This window comes from Pongo pygmaeus, chromosome 1, assembly GCF_028885625.2.
Source record: "Pongo pygmaeus isolate AG05252 chromosome 1, NHGRI_mPonPyg2-v2.0_pri, whole genome shotgun sequence".
Taxonomy (NCBI): Eukaryota; Metazoa; Chordata; class Mammalia; order Primates; family Hominidae; genus Pongo; species Pongo pygmaeus.
The window spans coordinates 137,968,637-137,988,076 of NC_072373.2; the positions used below are offsets into that span (position 1 = coordinate 137,968,637).

Sequence of the window (19,440 nt, forward strand, 5' to 3'; positions counted from 1 at the left end):
AAGCCTTGCTTACAGTAAAAGTGAAGGGAAAATCCTATAAGAGGGGTGAACCTGGTCATGCCTGGCACTAATACAATGTATGGTCTACTTATTCAGATGACATTTTGAAACTAACTGGGCTACTTCTATTTGGCTTTCCCTTGAACAAGCTACTAAAGTTGGTCAACAGGAGTCAAGCCACACTGCAAAAGGGGTTATTTATCCATTACTTCCATTGTAAATTAAAGACAGAAAATTACAGGTGAAAGAGTAGAGACGAGTAATTGATGTCACTATTTCTTTCTTGCCCACTGACCTCTGCCCACTGGTCTATTAATAAATAGACCTCATCTTTAAAAGCCTGAGTGAATGTTTACTCTCATCAGCTCACGAGGGGTGATTAAGGAAGACTGAAAAAAAAAAAAAAAAAGGACACCCCTTGCCTTTATTCATATAGCTAAACTCAGAGGTCACCTTGAACTACACAAAACAGATAAAAGTTGAAGGGGCATCCCTTTCCAAATGGCCTTCCCCTAAGATCCCAATCCTATGCCATGTGTTTCTCCTAATGTGCCTACTAGGAACTTTAGGGTTCTGTGGGACAAAGATTTACACAGTGGAGAAGAAGAGCAGTCTGAGCTAGCTCAAGAACACATACCAATGGGAAAACTTTTAAATTTCTTCAATGACTGTGGTGGAATGAACTCTGAATTATGAATTGACAAATGTGATTTAAGCTGGGTGTGGTGGCTCACATCTATAATCCCAGTACTTTGGGAGGCCAAGGTGGGAGGATCGCTTGAGATCAAGAGTTTGAGACTGGCCTGGGCAACACGATAAGACCTCATCTCTACTAAAAATTATAAAAATTAGCAAGGTGTGGGAGTACACATCTATAGTTCCAGCTACTTGGGAGGCTGAGGCAGAAGGATCACTTGAGGCCCTATATTGACCTCAGATAAAAAGAGGGAATTTAATTAGATCATCATTACATATAATGTGTTTTTTTTTTTTTTTTTTGAGACAGTCTCGCTCTGTCGCCCAGGCTGGAGTGCAGTGGCACGATCTCGGCTCACTGCAACCTCTGCCTCCCCAGTTCAACCTATTCTTCTGCTTCAGCCTCCTGAGTAGCTGGGATTATAGGCATGTGCCATCACGCCCAGCTAATTTTTGTATTTTTAGTGGAGACGTGGTTTCACCATGTTGGTCAGGCTGGTCTTGAACTCCTGACCTCTGGTGATCCACCCACCCTGGCCTCCTGAAGTGCTGGGATTACAGGTGGGAGCCACCACGCCCGGCCTCCATAATGTATTTTTTAAAAGCACATATATAGAAATAATATATGAAAACAAATAAAAGGTAGATACAAGTAGTGAAAACAACTCACTTCTCTTGTTGTTACATATCTTTGCTATGTATTGCCCATGCCATGTATTTTCATGTTTTGGACGTTTCTAAGCACATTTATTTCTCAGTTAGGTTGAAGAGTTTAATTTCTCTTTATACACTTTAATAAAGACCATCAAACAGCCAATTTGTATATCTAGTCTCTAAATGTGTATTTCTGAAGCCTCTCTCAGAGAAGAGGAAAACCGTCTTTGGAAATGTCTCCAGCATAGTCCTTCTGGTAAGGTCAGTGATTTCCAACTCCTTATTTATGAACTGCTAGTAATTTGATTTTGTAATATCCCTTCCTAAAAGTGTTATATTAGTATTTAAAAACTTGAACGTAGGCCAGGCGCAGTGGCTCACGCCTGTAATCCCAACACTTTGGGATGCCAAGGCAAGGTGAATTACTTGAGGTCAGGAGTTCAAGGCCAGCCTGGCCAACATGGCAAAACCCCATTTCTACTAAAAATATAAAAATTAGCCAGGCGTGGTGGTGCATGCCTGTAATCCCAGTTACTCAGGAGGCTGAGGCAGGAAAATCACTTGAACCTGGGAGGCAGGTGGAGGTTGCAGTGAACTGAGATCCCGCCACTTGACTCCAGCCTGGGTGACCGAATGAGACTCCATCTCAAAAAACAAACAAAAAAAAGAAATTGAATGTAAATATTTGCTTTGCATATTAACAGTTTAAACAATTAAGATCCCTTTGAGATAACTGGAGATATTTTAAGTTATTTAAAATATATACGTGTGTGTATCTATGTGTGTGTGTGTGTATGTGTGTGTGTGTGTATAAATAAATATATATATATATATTTTTTTTTGAGACAGGGTTTGGCTCTGTTACCCAGGCTGGAATGCAGTGGTATAACCACGGCCCACCGCAGCCTCAAACTCCTGAGCCATGATTGTGTCACTGCACTCTAGCCTGGGCAACACAGCAAGATCCCATCTCAAAAAAATAAAAATAAAAGAAAAATTAGAAAACTACCTGTTATGAACTGAAAAGTCTGTGTTCCCTCCAAATTCATACGGTAAAGCCCTAACCCCCAGTGTGGTCATATTTAGAGATGGGGCCTCTGAGAAAGTAATTAAGGTTAAATGAGGTCACATGGGGTCCTTGATCTGATAGGATTCGTTTCCTTATAAGAAGAAATACCATAAAACTCTCTCTCCAAGTGCACACACCGAGGAAAGGCCATGTGAGTGTACAGCAAGAAGACAGCAGAGTGCAACCCAGGGGCAGAGCCCTCATCAGACACCAAAACTGCTGGCACATTTATCTTGAACTTTCAGTTTCCAGAACTGTGAGAAAATAAATACCTGTTGTTTAAATCACCCAGTTTGGATATTCTGTTATAGAAGCATAAGCAGATTAACAGAGTACCTCTATTAATAAATGCTCTCTATTACTTCCTGTTTCAGAAAATGTACTTTGTTGAATTCTACATGAGAAATATTTCATTGAACATCCAGGGAAATCAGATTCATAAAAAGTGCTTTGTATGAAATACAATTTGCAATCATTTGCAGTCAAATGGCCCTGTAAAAATATGCTTACCCTTGAAGAGTAACATACTCTTGGGAGCTTTCAGCCCAACAGCCACTCAGCATTGCAGCAAAATAACTAGATCTGGCACTCAAAATGGCCCTAAAGGGAAGAGGAGGGAGAAACACAGGTAAACATTTACATATTATTCAAAATGTAATTTTTATGAAAATTTTCATCTTTATGTATTAAAACACAATAATCTATTTGTTTTGTTTGTATTCACAGGCAGGATTATTACATAATAAAACTTATAAGCTTATATTTATATCTAAGGGTTTTTTTTTGTTTGTTTTTTGTTTTAAGAGACAGGGTCTTCGTCTGTCACCCTGGCTGGAGTGCAGTGGCGTGATCATAGCTTACTACAGCCCTGAACTCCTAGACTCATGTATGATCCTCCCGCCTCAGCCTCCCAAGAAGCTAACACTACAGGCATGCAGTATCACACTCAACTTGATTTTTAAATTTTTTGTAGAGACGGGGTCTCACTATGTTGTCCAGGCTGGTCTCAAACTCTAGACCTCAAGTAATCCCCCTATTCCTGAAGTGCTGGAATTTATAACTAAGCATTTTGATTGTTTAAAACATTAATTCCAATGCCCTTGCTATCTTTTTTTTTTCTTTGAAGGTTCTTTAATTTTTTAAGCTTACAAAAACATAATTTTGATATTTAATTTTTTAAATATAAAAGGGTAGCTAAAGACAAAGTACTGATCAGCAAACCCTCATTTAATATGGATTATTTTGGAAATTTAAAAATTTTTAACAAGGTGGCCTCCTATCTCATACTAAAGCGTAAATCAAGGCTCTTTCCCAGATTTATACTTCATACTTAGTAACAATCTAAAACCTTTTCAAATCAATGAAAAAAAAAACAAAAAACAAAAAACCTACCATGACCAATTTAAATGACCTGGGAAAGGGTAGGAGAGGTGACCAATAATCAGAGCCAGTTGCACACAGATGGAAAAATGCTTGCTGTCACTCCCAAATATATCCCTACATTACATTATATGTAAATCACAATGGAAATAAGTCCCTACATTACAGAACTATGAAATTCTATTTAAAAAATAATAGGCCAGGCACGGTGGCTCACGCCTGTAATCTCAGCACTTTGGGAGGCCGAGGCAGGTGGATCACCTGAGGTCGGGAGTTCGAGACCAGCCTGGCCAACATGATGAAACCCTGTCTGTACTAAAAAAAAAAATACAAAAAAATGGCCAGGTGCGGTGGCTCACGCCTGTAATCCCAGCACTTTGGGAGGCTAAGGCAGGCAGATCATGAGGTCAGGAGATCAAGACCATCCTGGCTAACATGGTGAAACCCTGTCTCTACAAAAAATACAAAAAATTAGCCGGGCGTGGTGGCAGGCGCCTGTTGTCCCAGCTACTCGGGAGACTGAGTCAGGAGAATGGTGTGAACCCGGGAGGCAGAGCTTGCAGTGAGCCGAGATTGTGCCACTGCACTCTAGCCTGGGCGACAGAGCAAGACTGTGTCTCAAAAAAAAAAAAAAAAAAAAAAAATTAGCCAGGTGTGGTGGCGGGTGCCTGTAATCCCAGCTACTCGGGAGGCTGAGGCAGAAGAATGGCTTGAACCCAGGAGGTGGAGGTTGCAGTGAGCCGAGATCGCACCACCGCACTCCAGCTTGGGCAACAAGAGCAAAACTCCCCCTCAAAAAAAAAAATAAAAATAAAAAACAAAAATAAACTGTTGGGTATCATTGGAATAATGTAACTCGTAAGGCTAGAAAATATTGAAATACAGTTCAGACTCAAAACAAGTTCACTTTTTAAAAAGTCTGCTAGAGAAATAAATGCTAGATAGGAAAGTAGGACTTGTAGCAGGATGGCCTTTTATACCAATTTGAAAAACACAGACACACCATACCCTACCCCCATCCCACCAGAAATTCTAGTTGAAATAAAAAGGAAGGAACAAAGGCTAAAGTAAAAAGCTTCGGTCGGGCACCATGGCTCACACCTGTAATCCCAACACTTTGGTAGGCCATGGCGGGCAGATCACTTGAAGTCAGCCGTTCATGACTAGCCTGGCCAACATGGTAAAAGCCCATCTCTACTAAAAATACAAAAATTAGCTGGGCATGGTGGCTGTGCCTGTAGTCCCAGCTACTTGGGAGAATCACTTGAACCCAGGAGGCCGAGGTTGCAGTGAGCAGAGATCACGCCACTGCACTCCAGCCTGGGTGACAGAGCAAGACTCTGTCTCAAAACAAACAAACAAACAAACAAACAACAACAACAAAAAACTTCCAAAATCTCATGTCCCAGTGAATTTAGTGGGGAAAAATTCCAGACACTGAACTTTGTCAGCTTGACACTTCTCCCTTTAGCAATATCACCTCCATTTCTGTTATGACTTTCGTTCCAACTGAATCTAGTTGTAGCAAATTCAATCTCCTGGTATCAGCTTGATAAGCATAGGAGATTATACTAGAGTCAACTGAAGGATGTACATTAACCAAAAGCTCTAAATTAACAACCAGGAGTGTAGACCTCAAATTCTGATCCTCAATTCAGCATATGATCAATATTTGGCACTAGCTGGATAAAGGTCTAATCAGAATTTGTGAGCAGAGGCAGATGTAGTTAAATCATAACCCAATGTTCGCAGTCTATGATTTGGTTCCAAACTTAAAAGGCAGGTATAGATAGCCACATCTAAAAATATTTCAGAACTGGAGGGAAAACGTTAATAACAAGATATAAACAAAACCAGGCAAATTAGCTTGGCAAACAAAAATTCTGGTTAAAAAAAGAAACTAAACTGATCATACCCACTGATAATTTAAGAGTGGAAAAATGAGCATTTTTCCACTCTTAAACTAGTTTAATTACAGGCAGATGTTTTTCTACTATATTAAGATTTTTCTGTATCCATTTTTCCTAATCCTTAAAGCATATATGGCCACAGTCTAAATATGCTTAAAACCGGAAAGTTATGTCAGTTAAAAAAAAAATCTTATACTGTTACATCATTACTCTGGTAATTCAACTGATGCTGGGATCTGCCTTCACCCAAAAGCATGGCACTCACTGCTCAGAGGTTGAATTCTAACATTGCCCAAAATGAAGCAGTAACAGCAAAGACTCCATAAAACTCTATTTAATTGTGTACAAGCATTTAATTACTGCTCCAAATTAAAAACTGTACAATAAGTGCAACTTTTAATATATAAACAGACAAGAAGCTGGGATGCCAGTGTCCATTTGGCAGTGCAAATAGCAAAAATAAAGCAGTCTGCATGAGTGAAGTACCGATTGAGGAGAGGAGAAAAGGGAGGCCCAAGGGGCAGATTTCAGACAGTGACACAAAACTGTTGTACTGCTGGATGTTTCATTTGAGAAGGTCTGAGCCTGGGCCAAGAGCACATTCAAATCTAGGCTGGTCCAGTTTAATGTACTTCAAGGGGCCATGTACAACCACTGTGGCAGCAGGAGGGTGATTCATCAGGAACGTAAATTCACCAAAATAATCAGAAGGCCCCAATCTTCCCACTTCAACAAACTTTTCATTTTCTGACCAATGTTGCAGCATAGCAGCTGGCCCCTTAGAATAATAAGGAACTCATCCCCTGGTTCTCCCTGCACCACAATCTTCTGCCAATCTTCAAACTTGACTGGTTCCCATGTATCAGCTACCGTAAGATGCTCTCACTTATCCAGAGACTCTAAAATAGACACTTTACTAAGGAATTCCTCATACATCTTCCACTTTTTCAGTGTGCTTCCCATACGGATTCTTCTACAGCTGTCTGATACACTACCATTTGATACACTATCATTGATACACTACCATTTCACATTTGCCTTTGCTTTGACAGTGGCTACTCTAGGTGTTCCATAAATCAAAACAGATTCTCCAAAGCTCCCTCCTTCTTCAACACTGGTTGCTCATTCATCATTGACACAGACATCCCTCTCTCCTTGCTCAATCACATAGAAGTTATCCCCTTCATCACCCTGCAGAATCACTGTCTCTCCAGTGATAAAGGAGACTGGAAACATGGCATCAAAAATATCACTTCTTTCATTATCATCAAGATGTGAAATCAGCACATTCTTTTCAATGGCTTTGGCTAAAGGCATTGCCTTATAATGGCTTTTGGTATAATCTTATAATCTTTTGGTATAATCTTTCTAACATGTGATGTGGCATCCTCCTCCATGTAGACTTCAGTGCTGATGGTACCTTGTCACCTCTGATCTTTAACTACTGGGTTAGGTGGAGGAGGAGAGATTTCATTCTCCTGAATTCTGTACAAGTGCCTGCTTCCTGCAGATTGTGAATTTGTTTTGCCTCCTCCTTCTCCAACCTCTCAAAGTGTTCCCTGACGAATGCCATTAGTCCCTCAGGTTGAGCAGTACACAACTTCACAATAGAATCTTTGAGCAGTGCCTGAATGTTGTGCTTCTGGAGGTATAGCTCACATTCTCAAATGCTATGCTCCTCCTCTCTGGCAGCAGTGTCACCAGACGCCATGGTTCTCTGTCTCTCTCTGCGTGTCTCAGGTCCCCTCTATTCTTTCTTCTGCTCTTCACTCCCTCTCCATGAGGCTTTCATGAGCTTCCCTCTTCTCTCCTCTGCATCTCTGTCCACCCTGCTCTGCCTCCAACTTCCCTCAATGCCTCTCAAAGGCTCTTTAATTAACAACAATAGAAACTATGTCCATGAGTAAGAGGAATAAATCATTTACAAATGGAGAAACAAAGACCAAAGATGTTACTTTAAATCTTAAGGAAATATCAATAAGAGACTATAATTACTGTTTGTCAATTAAACATTTTTAAATAAAAAACACATTCTACAATATCTTAGAAAATAAAAATAAAAATAGGGACAACTCTAAATTTAAAATATTTTTAAATTTAAAAAAAAGAGCTTACAATTCTAAAGGTCCTGAGTTCTAGTTCAAAACTCACCATAACTATGTTCAAGAAAGGATATATCTTAGATTTGAAAAAATGACAAGAAAGGTATTTTCTTTTGAATTACGATTCTATCTTCTCAAATAAAATGCTAATTAATTCATTCTTTAAAAAGAAATTTAAAACATATATAATAGAGAGACAGAGTCTTACTATGTTGCTCTAGCTGGTCTCAAACACCTGGGCTCCAGTGACCCTCCTGTCCCAGCCTCTCAAAGTGCTGAGATTACAGGTGTTAAATCACTGCACTCACCCTCATTCTTTCTTTTTCTTTTACTAGAGACAGAGTCTCTTGCTCTTTCACCCAGCCTGGAGTGCAGTAGCACAATCATAGCCCACTGCAGCCTCAAACTCCTGGCTAGCCTCATCTTTAATCCAACAGATATTCTATTCTGTGTTCCGCACTATTCTAAGTGCTGGGAGTACAGCAGTAAATGAGATACACGGAACAATATTATATTCCAATGAAGGGTGGAGGACAGGGAGAAGAGAAAGATACTTCTGGAATGGCTTCCTAGGTTGTCTCAGATCAACCCTCCTGTGAAAGCAGCTTAGGAAAGATGGACAAAATATATATATTTAAGAAAAGAAGCCAAAAAAGGAAAGCATGCTTTGAAGGCATCAGAACACTGCCACAGTGATTAGAAAAGTTACACAAGTTATGAGAGAGAAGACAAAAGAAGCAACCCAAGTATTTGAGGTAACTTTTTCCATTGAGGCAATTGCCAAATCTGAAAGCAAAAGCAACAGCTGGAAGGCTGATAAGCTGAGTATAGCTTCTGGCAATCTTCACACAAATTGGAACTTGGGGACCATCAGAGAGGAGGGGTTTTAGTAGATAACCCAGGATTTCAGTTGGATCCCGAAGGCACATTCTAAACAGAAGAATGAACAGGAAATAGACAAGCCCTTATTAGACTTGAAAGCCAGTTTTGAATTATCTCGGTCCCTGACTGGAACTAAGTGATCAGCATCTAGTCTGCCAGCCAGACAAAAGCAAAAGGAAATCTGTCTCCATTAAAATATCACCTTGAGTGTCAAATTATTTCTACAAATTTTCAATAGAATGTTTAGTAGTCACCCAAAGATGATTTAGTGTAGTAATGAACAACTAGAACATAAAAGAAAAAATTTTCATTTACACTAGTATCAAAAAAGGTCAAATACATAGCAACAAATGTAACAAAATGTGTAAGACCTCTACACTAAAAACCATAAAACACTGCTGGGATAAATTTTAAAAGACCTAATGGAAAGCTAAAATATGCTCATGGATCTGAAACTTGAAACTATTAATATGTCCATTCTTCCTAAATTAGTTTCTAGATTTACCACAATCCCAATCAAGCATTTTTAGTAGTAATAGGTAAGTTGATTCTAAAATGTCTATGAAAATGCAAAGGACCCCTAATTGCCAAAGCAACCATCAATGGAAGAATAAAGGTGGAAGACGTGATTTCAGGCAACATGATGTCACTTACTATAAAGCAGCAATAATCAAAATAATGTGGTATTGACATAAGGGTAGACATATAAATCACTGGAACAGAATTGAGAGTCCAAAAATAGATCCACATATATATATGGCCAACTGCTTTTCATGAGGGTGTTAAGATAATTCAATGGGGGAAAAGACAGTCTTATCATCAAAAGGTACTGGAACAACAGGATGTTTGTAGAAAAAAAAATTAAACTTGACACTTGCCTCACACCATATACAAAAACTTAAATCTAGAATACATAGAGAACCATAATAACACAACCCAATTAAAATATGGGCAGGAACAACAAAAAATATCAGGTAAGAATCACTTGCTAGAAATAGTTTTACTTCAAAGCTAAAGTTTATGGCTAGTTACAAAAAATGACATCCCTGGCCGGGCGTGGTGGCTCACACTTGTAATCCCAACACTTTGGGAGGCCAAGGCAGGTAGATCACTTGAGGTCAAGAATTCAAGACCAGCCTGGCCAACATGGGAAAACCCAGTCTCTACTACAAATACAAAAATTAGCCAGGCATGGTGGCACACGCCTGTAACCCCAGCTACTCAGGAGGCTGAGGCACAAGAATCTCTTGAACCTGAGGGGCACAGGCTTGTAGTGAGCCAAGATCATGCCACTGCACTCCAGCCTGGCCTACAGAGTGAGACTCTGTCTAAAAAAAAAAAAAAACAAACAAACAAACAAAAAAGGCCAGGTGTAGTGGCTCACGCCTGTAATCCCAGCACTTTGGGAGGCCAAGGTGGGCAGATCACGAGGTCAAGAGATCAAGACCATCCTGGCCAACATAGTGAAATCCCGTCTCTACTACAAATATAAAAATTAGCTGGGCTTGGTGGCACAAACCTATAGTCCCAGCTACTCAGGAGGCTGAGGCAGGAGAATCGCTTGAACCCGGGAAGCAGAGGTTGCAGTGAGCCGAGATTGCACCACTGCACTCCAGCCTGGCGACAGAGCAAGACTCCGTCTCAAAAAAAGAAAAAAATAATAATAATAGCTAAATACTGGAAACAACCAATATTCCATCAACAGGAGAATGAATAAACAAATTGTGGTATAGCTATACAATCCAATATTATGCAGCAATAAAAACTGAATGAATCACTGATACACATAATATGCAAGGATGAAGCTCAAAAACATTACACTGAACAAAAGAGCCCAGACACAACAGTATGTCTGAGTCCATTTACATGAAATTCTAGGAAAGGTAGAATATCCTACAGTGTAGAGAACACAATAATAAGAAAACAAACAACCTGATTTAAAAGTAGGCAACCAAGAGTAGCAGTGTGTGCCTGTAGTGCCAACTACTTGGGAGGCTGAGGCGGGAGGATCCCTTAAGCCCAGGAGCTCAAGACCGGTCTGGGTAACATAGCAAGACTGTCTCAAAAAAATAAAAAATAAAAAAATAAATGGGCAAAAGATATAAACAGAAAACTAACCAAAGAGGTATACAGATGGCAAATAAGCACATGAAAATCATCTGTTGCCTGTGGCTGGGGTAGGGATAGGTACTAAAGGTAAATGGGCACAAGGGGACTTTTTAGTTGACGAAAATTCACTATATTTTGCTTACAGTGGAAGTTAAACAGGTTTATACATTAGTCAAAATTCATCGAACTGGACTTTAAGTTGTGTGCATTTTTTTGTGTATGCACTCTAACTCAATATACTTAAATATAAAAAAGAATGAAAACAAAATTTACTCAAGAAAGAAAATAACAGGCCAAGATAACTTCCCTAGTGAATTCTAATAAATATTTAAGGAAGATACAAGTTTTAAAAAAAATCAATCTTACTCAAACTAAAGCATAAAGAAGAGAAAATACTTCACAGTTCATTTCATAAAGTCAACATAACTTTGAGGCCTAAACCTGACAAGGACATTACAAAAAAGTAAAATTACAGGCCAATCTGTCTCATGAACATAGATGCAAAATTCCTAAACAAAATATTAGCAAACTGAATTCAGCACAAAATAGAATGAATAAAACATCACAACCAAACTGAAATTATTTCAGGAATGTAAGATTATTTTTTCATTCAAAAATTAAGCAATATAATTCAACACATTAACAAAAGAATGGAGAAAAATCATGTGATCACCAAAATCGATGCAGGAAAGCATTTGACAAAATTCAACACCAATTTAGGATTTTAAAAATTTAGGCAATTTTGGCCAGGCGCAGTGGCTCATACCTGTAATCCCAGCACTTTGGGGGAGGCTGAGGCGGGCAGATCACATGAGGCCAGGAGTTTGAGACCAGCCTGGCCAATGTGGCAAAACCCTGTCTCTACTAAAAATACAAAAATTAGCCATGCTTGGTGGTGCACGTCTGTAATCCCAGCTACTTGGGAGGCTGAGGCGTAAGAATCGCTTGAACCTGGGAGGTGCAGGTAGGAGTGAGCTGAGATCCTGCCACTGCACTCCAGCCTAGACTACAGACCGAGACTCTGTCTCAAAAAAAAAAAAAAAAAAAAAAAAAAAAAATTAGGCAATTTCAATCAAAATCTCAGAAAGCTATTTTGTAAATACTGACAAGGTGATTCCAAAATGTACAGTCACGTGCTACATAACAATGTTTGAGTCAACAAGAGACCACTCACATATGAAGATGGTCCCATAAGATTATAATGAAGTTGAAAAATTCCTGCAACCTAGGGATGTCATAGCTGACAGAAGGTCAAGTGCAAAGCATTACTCACATGTTTGTGGAGGTACTGGTATAAATAAACCTACTGTCCTGCCAGCTGTATAAAAGTCTAGCATATACAATTATGTACAGTACATACTTGATAATAAACAACTATGTTACTGGCTTATTATTTTATTGTACTACATTTTATATTGTTATTTTAGAGTACTCCTACTTACATATAAAAAAAAAAGTTAACTGTTAAATAGCCTCAGGCAGGTCTTTCAGGAGGTATTCCAGAAGAAGGCATGTGAGGAGATAACAGCTCCATGTGCGTTACCGCCCCGAAGACCTTCCAGTGGGACATGATGTGGAGGCGGAAGGGATTGATACTGATAATCCTGGCTCTGCGTAGGCCTAGGCTAATGTGTTTGCTTCTGTCTCAATTTTTAACAAAAGTTTAAAAACTTAAAACTATTTTTTAACAGAAAAAAGCTTATAGGCCAGGCGCGGTGGCTCACGCCTGTAATTCTAGCACTTTGGGAGGCCGAGGCAGGTGGATCACTTGAGATCAGGAGTTCGAGTTAGAGATGGTGAAACCCCATCTCCACTAAAATACAAAAAATTAGCCGGGCGTGGTGGTGCATGCCTGCAATCCCAGCTACTCGGGAGGCTGAGGCAGGCGAATTGCTTGAACCCAGGAGGTAGAGGTTGCAGCGAGCCAAGATAGTGACATTGCACTCCAGCCTGGGCAATAGAGCGAGACTCCGTCTCAAAAAAAAAAAAAGAAAGAAAAGGGCCGGGCGCAGTGGCTCACACCTGTAATCCCTCGGGCGGATCACGAGGTCAGGAAATCGAGACCACGGTGAAACCCCATCTCTACTAAAAATACAAAAAAAATTCGGTGACGGGCGCCTGTAGTCCTAGCTACTCAGGATGCTGAGGCAGGAGAATGGCGTGAACCCGGAAGGCGGAGCTTGCAGTGAGCCAAGATCGCGCCACTGCACTCCAGCCTGGGCGACAGAGCGCGACTCCGTTTCAAAAAAAAAAAAAAAAAAAAAAAAAAAGAGAAAGAAAAAAGAAAAGAAAAGAACTTATAGAATAAGGATACAAAGTAAAATGCCTGATGTGGCAGCTCACACCTGCAATCCTAGCACTTTGGGAGGTTGAGGCAGGAGGATTGTTTGAGCCCAGGCGTGTGAAACCGGCCTGGCCAACGCAGGAAGAACTTGTCTCTACAAAAAATAAAAAAATTAGCTGGGTGTGGTGGCGTGCACCTGTGGTCCCCAGCTACTCAAGAGGCTGAGGTGGGAGGATCACTGGAGCTAGAGAGGTCAAGGCTGCAGTGACCCAAGATCGCACCACTGTACTCCAGCCTGGATGACAGAGCAAGACCCTGTCTCAAAGAAAAAAAAAAGAAAAGAAAAAAAGAAAAAAATTTGTGCAGCTATACGTGTTTGTGATTAAGCTAAGTGTGATTACAAAAGAGTAAAAAGTTTCAAAAAATTAAAAAGTTTATAAAATGAAGTTACAATAAGCCAAGGTTAATTATTGAAGACAGCTTTTTAAAATAAATTTCACGTGTATCCTTAGTATTTATAAAGTCTACAGTAGTGTACAGTAATGAACTGAGCCTTCACATTCGCCCACCACTCACTCAGTGACTCATCCAAAGCAACTTCCAGTCCTGCAAGTTCTATTCACTGTAAGTGCCCTATGTAGATAGGTGTATCGTTTGTTTGTCTTTTATACCAGAGATATCTTTTAGTGCCAGAAAGTAAGAAAATGCTCAACACACACACACAGACACACACACACTGAGGGAGTAAAAGGGACACAAGAGACACCTGAAAGAGCTCCCACAGCTAAAATTGTAACAAATTGAGCAAAAAAAAAAAGAAAAGCCAAATTATAAGCTAAAGTACAAAATAAGTATCTATGAGTCTACACTGATATATGTAAGTGATTGAATAAATTAATATGTGGAGGAGAAAAGATAAGTTTTTTGTGCAGAAGAATTCCAAATAATTTATGTGGATAATACCCCCGGTTCAAGGAGGTAGAACATTACTTCCTATCACTTAAATATGGGCTACACACAGTGACTTCCTTCCAGAGAGCACAGTCTGGAAATGGGAAGTGAGGACAGGAGTAACTTACAGTGGAGAAACCAGATGAAAACAAGGTCATCGTTAAGGTTAACATAAACAGTGATGTCATGTTGATCACATGTACCTTTAACATGATGTAATGAAAATGGCCCTTTATCTTTGTGGTCTTCCTGTCCCAAACCCATAATCCATGTAATTGTGAGAAAAACATCAGATAAACTCCATTTAAGGGACATTTCTATAAAATACCTGACCAGTACTCCTCAAACTGGAATGCCATCAAAAAAAAAAAAAAAAAAAAAAAGGTCTGAAAAACTGTTACAGCCAAGAGGAGTCTAAGGAGACATGACAACTAAGTGTAATGTGAGATCGGGGATTGATTCCTCGAATAGAAAAGGACACTAGGTAAAAACCAAGGAAATCTGAATATACTACAGACTTTAGTTAATAACAATGTATTGATATTGACTCAACTGTAACAAATGTACCATAAGATGTTAATAATGAGGAACCAGGTGTGGGGGTATATGAGAATACTGTACTCTCTTAACTTGTCCGTAAATCTGGAACTGTTCTAAAAAATAAGGCCAACTAAGAAAAAATTAGGATTTTGCTTCGACCCATAAGTACAGGACTTCCTTACCTTCCATTTAATAATTAAAAAATTGAACAACATATGACCATGAAAAAAAGGCAGTACAGGACTCTGATCCCCAAGAGAAGAAAAACAAATGAAGTAAGCTCTACAATCACAATGCTTTTCTTCCTAGAAGCAGTTTCTAGTCAATGCACAGGAAGGACAAACGAGCAGAGCCTTGTGGCTTAGCTGAGCTGAGGAGACAGACATAGGAGACCCAAGAAGCTGAGTCAGCTGAAATTTGTGGGGTGCAGTAATATAGAAGAGGGAGTCATGAAGAACTGCAGAAATCAGAGTAGATACTCCCTCCCTTGAGCTTTTGTCTGAATGTAATTTGAGTGTGCATAAGGTAAAACTACACAAAGCACGGCAAAGAATAAAAGCCAGGAAGCTATATGGCTGACAGATATTCAAGTTCCTTCCGGCCAGAACTGAATACTTGGGGCACTAAGAAAAGATCCCAGAGCCTCAGTAGAAAGGCTTTACAACATTTAGAGCAAAGGCTATCCTAGATGCACCCTAACAAAATTTAAAAAGAAGCTTCATAAACATGAAGCTGACCCACAATAACTTACACGCCTGCTAAAAAAAAAACTTTAATAATCTTTTTCAAGAAAAACAAAAAGTTCAAACATTCAAAAACATAATATTTGTAATGCCTGGCATTTGATTAAAAACTTACTAGGTAATGTGAAGCAGCAGCAAAATGTGAACATTAAAAGGGGGAAAAAATCAGTCAATATTATCAGACCCAGAAATGACAGAGAAGATGGAATTAACAGACAAAGCATTTTAGGGCTGAGTATGGTAGGTCACACCTGTAATCCCAGCAATTTGGGGGGCTGAGGCAGAAGGATTCCCTTCTGCCAGGAGTTTAAGACCAGCCTGAGCAATAATGTGAGAACCCATCTCTACAAAAAAATTTTTAAATTAGCTGAGTATTGATGGCAAGTGCCTGCAGTCCCAGCTACTCAGGAGGCTGAGGCCAGAGGATCACTTGAGCCCAGCAGTTCAAGGTTACAGAAGCTATGATCATATCACTGTGCTCCAGCCTGGGCAACAGAGAGTGATCCAAAAAAAAAAAGTACAATGGTAGACTTACACTCAAACATATTAATAACTACATTATTACAAATAGTCAAATAGTCTACTCCAATTAAAAGGAGATTATGAGACTGGATAACAAAAGCAAGACACAACTATTTGCTATCTACAAGAAATTAATTTTAAATCCATTTTAAATATAAAGACAAAGTTTAGAAGTAAAAGGATATAAAAAGAATACCATATAAACACTAATCATAAGAAAACTGGAGTGGTGATATTAACCAAAGTAAACTTCACAACAAGTGACACTACCTGGGGTAAAAAGCAACATTTCATAATAAAAAGGACTCAATTCATTATGAAGAAATAACAATCCCAAATGTGTATGTACGAAATAATAGAGCTTCAAAATACATGAAGCAAAAACTGACAGAACTAAAAGGAGAAACAAATTTATAATGATACTTGGAGACTTCAATACTCCATCAGTAATTAATAGGATAGGTAGACAAAAATTCAGCTAAGGATACATAAAACTTGAGCAACACTATCAACCAACTTTTTCATTTATAGAACACTCCACCACAGGACAACAGAACACATGTTTAAGTACATGTGGAACATTCACTAACACGGACCATATTCTGGGCCATCGAACAAGTCTCAATAAATTTAAACAAAACTAAAATAATATAAAATATGTTCTATGACCACAACGGAATTAAACTAGAAATCAATAATGGAGAATTATCTGGAAAATTCCCAAATAGTTGGAAATTAAACATACTTCTAGGCAACCCATGGGTAAAGAAGAAATCAAAAGGAAAATTAGAAAATACATTTATTTGAGTGAAAATACAATATATCAAAATTTGTAGGCTACAGCTAAGCAGTGCTTAGAAGGAAATGTTTAGCTTTTAAATGCTTATTGTAGAAAAGGAAAAACGTTTCATATTAATGATCTAGAATTCCATCTTAAGAAAGTATAAAGGGCAGCATAGATTAAACCTAAAGTAAGCAAAAGGAAGAGAAAAAGTGACAGAACCTTGCCCTCTGCTCCTTCCATTCCTGGGCAGCACCAACATGTCCCTGAGACATCATGGTAAATAAAAGTGAAGCCCAGAGTAATGGAATTGGCTATATTGGGTGCCTGGTAATCAGGGCTGCTTTTAACTCTAGCAAAGTAGATGCTGTTACCATCAATGACCCCTTCACTGACCTCAACTACATGGTCTACATGTTCCAGTATGATTCCACCCATGGCCAAGTTCCACGGCATCATCAAGGCTGAAAACGGGAAGCTTGACATCAATGGAAATCCCATCACCATCTTCCAGGAGCGAGATCCCACAAAAATGAAACAGGATGATGCTGGTGCTGATTATGTTATGGAGTCCACTGGCATCTTCACTACCATGGAGAAGGCTGGGGCTCACTTAGAGGGTGGAGCCAAAAGGGTTATCATCTTTGTCCCTTCTGCCGATACCCCCATGTTTGTGATGGGCACGAACCATGAGAAGTATAAAAACCTCAAGATCATCAGCAATGTCTCCTGTACCACCAACTGCTTAGCTCCCTGGTCAAGATCATCCATAACAACTCTGGCATCATGGGAGGAATCAGGATCACAGTCCATGCCATCACTGCCATCCAGAAGACTGTGGATGGCCCCTCTGGGAAACTGTGGTGTGATGGCTATGGGGCTCTCCAGAACATCATCCTGGCATCTATCTACTGGTGCTGCCAAGGCTGTGGGCAAGGTCATCCCCAAGCCAAACAGGAAGCTCAATGGCGTGGCCTTTCATGTCCCCACTGCCAACATGTTAGTTATGAACCTGACCTGCTCTCTGGAGAAACCAGCCAAATATGATAACATCAAGGTGGTAAAGCAGCATCAGAGGGGGCCCTCAAGGGCATCTGGGGCTACAATGAGCACCAGATTGTCTCCTCCAACTTTAACAGTGACACCCACTCTTCCACCTTCAGTGCTGGGGCTGGCATTGCCCTAATGACCACTTTGTCAAGCTCATTTCCCAGCATGACAATGAATCTGGCTACAGCAACAGGGTGGTGGATCTCATGGTCCACATGGCCTCCAAAGAGTAAGAGCCCCTGGACCACCAGTCCCAGCAAGAGCATGAGAGGAAGAGAGAAGCGTTCAATTGTTGGGGAGTCCCTGCCACACTCAGTCTCCCAAACACACTGAGAATCTCCCCTCCTCACAGTTTGTACACCAGATCCCCTGAAGAAGGAGGGATCTCAGGGACCCTGACAATCAAATGAATATTTAATGCACTAAGTTTGCTATATAGTTTTTATTTTTCTATAAAAGAGGACAAAGATAGTGACCTCAGAGTACGATTGAGCCTATCTGAACAGATAAAAAAAAAAATTATGTGTGCTGCCGAAGCAAGCACAGAATAAAAAATGTTTAGTCTGTAATTCTTTCCTTAAAAATAGAAAGCCAGATTTTAAAAACTTTTTTAAATTATAAAAACAATATGTTTGTAATAAACTTCAATATAGAATTGGATAAAGTGAAAATTTTAAGTTCTCACTCTGCTTCTTCGTTTACTTCAATTCCATGATCTAGAAATAACCACTTTTAGCAGTTTATTGGATATCTGCCAGGACTTTTTTCCATGGCAGTCTTTTCTTTCACACTGTTGAATATCGATAGATAATCCATTTAATCCTCAGTACTTCATTCATTTCTTTATGAATCCCAATCTCAGCACCATAATACTCAGCAAATAATAAGTGTTTTTTTTTTTTTAACAATTCTTACTTTGACTATGCCTAGTGGTAAAGATACATGAATATATAGCATGTCATGATTTATATGTGTAGCAGTCATGAGAATATACCCCTCTAATCTTTTTTTTTTTTTTTTTTGAGACGGAGTCTCGCTCTGTTGTCCAGGCTGGAGTGCAGTGGCGTGATCTCAGGTCACTGCAACCTCCACCTCCTGGATTCAAGCGATTCTCCTGCCTTAGCCTCCTGAGTAACTGGGACTACAAGCACATGCCACCGTGCCTGGTTAATTTTTTTGTATTTTTAGTAGAGACAGGGTTTCACCGAGTTAGCCAGGATGGTCTCAATCTCCTGACCTCGTGATCCGCCCGCCTCGGCCTCCCAAAGTGCTGGGATTACAGGTGTAAGCCACCGCACCAGGCCTACCCCTCTAATCTTTGACTGCATAATGACTGATAGCTTCAGCTACAGCACTCTGAAATTTATTCCACCTGGGTCACAAGGCCATCTTACCAGAAGCTATTTCCTGACAATGACTGAGGCCAGCAAGGATAATAAGGCAGGTCTAGCCCTAGAAAACAGGCGCTTCTCTGATGGGTGCCTTTGGCATAGGAACTTTCCAATAATGGCCTTGCCCAACTTTTCTTAGAACTCCACTGCAGTCTAAGATGCTTCTAACTTCCTTCTCTTTCTCCTTCACTCAGAGTCAAATCAGTGTTGCAGTCTAGCAGCTGTTTTCTCTGGCTTTCTCCCTATGTTCTCTCACATACATTTAGCCTAATACATTTCTTCAAAGTCTAATCCCATCTTTGTGTCTACTTCTCAGAAGACTTGAACACAGCATGTCAGCCATTTCCATTTTAGTAAAATTAGAAGCATCTAAGGC

At 39.7% G+C, this 19,440-nt stretch overlaps 1 protein-coding gene and 2 pseudogenes across 2 annotated transcripts in view; 1 reads left to right on the forward strand and 2 right to left on the reverse strand.

The window, feature by feature from the left end:
• The window catches only part of BTBD8 (BTB domain containing 8), a 104,383-nt gene that overhangs the window by 52,060 nt on the left and 32,883 nt on the right, over positions 1-19,440 (reverse strand). For both annotated transcript variants that reach the window (XM_054476405.2, XM_063664833.1), the window contains one exon: positions 2,930-3,019. In XM_054476405.2, the coding sequence (XP_054332380.1) occupies positions 2,930-3,019 (90 nt within the window). The remainder of the gene's footprint in view (positions 1-2,929; positions 3,020-19,440) is intronic.
• Positions 6,062-7,420, reverse strand: LOC129012501 (cAMP-dependent protein kinase type I-alpha regulatory subunit-like; annotated as a pseudogene).
• Positions 17,014-17,906, forward strand: LOC129030777 (glyceraldehyde-3-phosphate dehydrogenase-like; annotated as a pseudogene).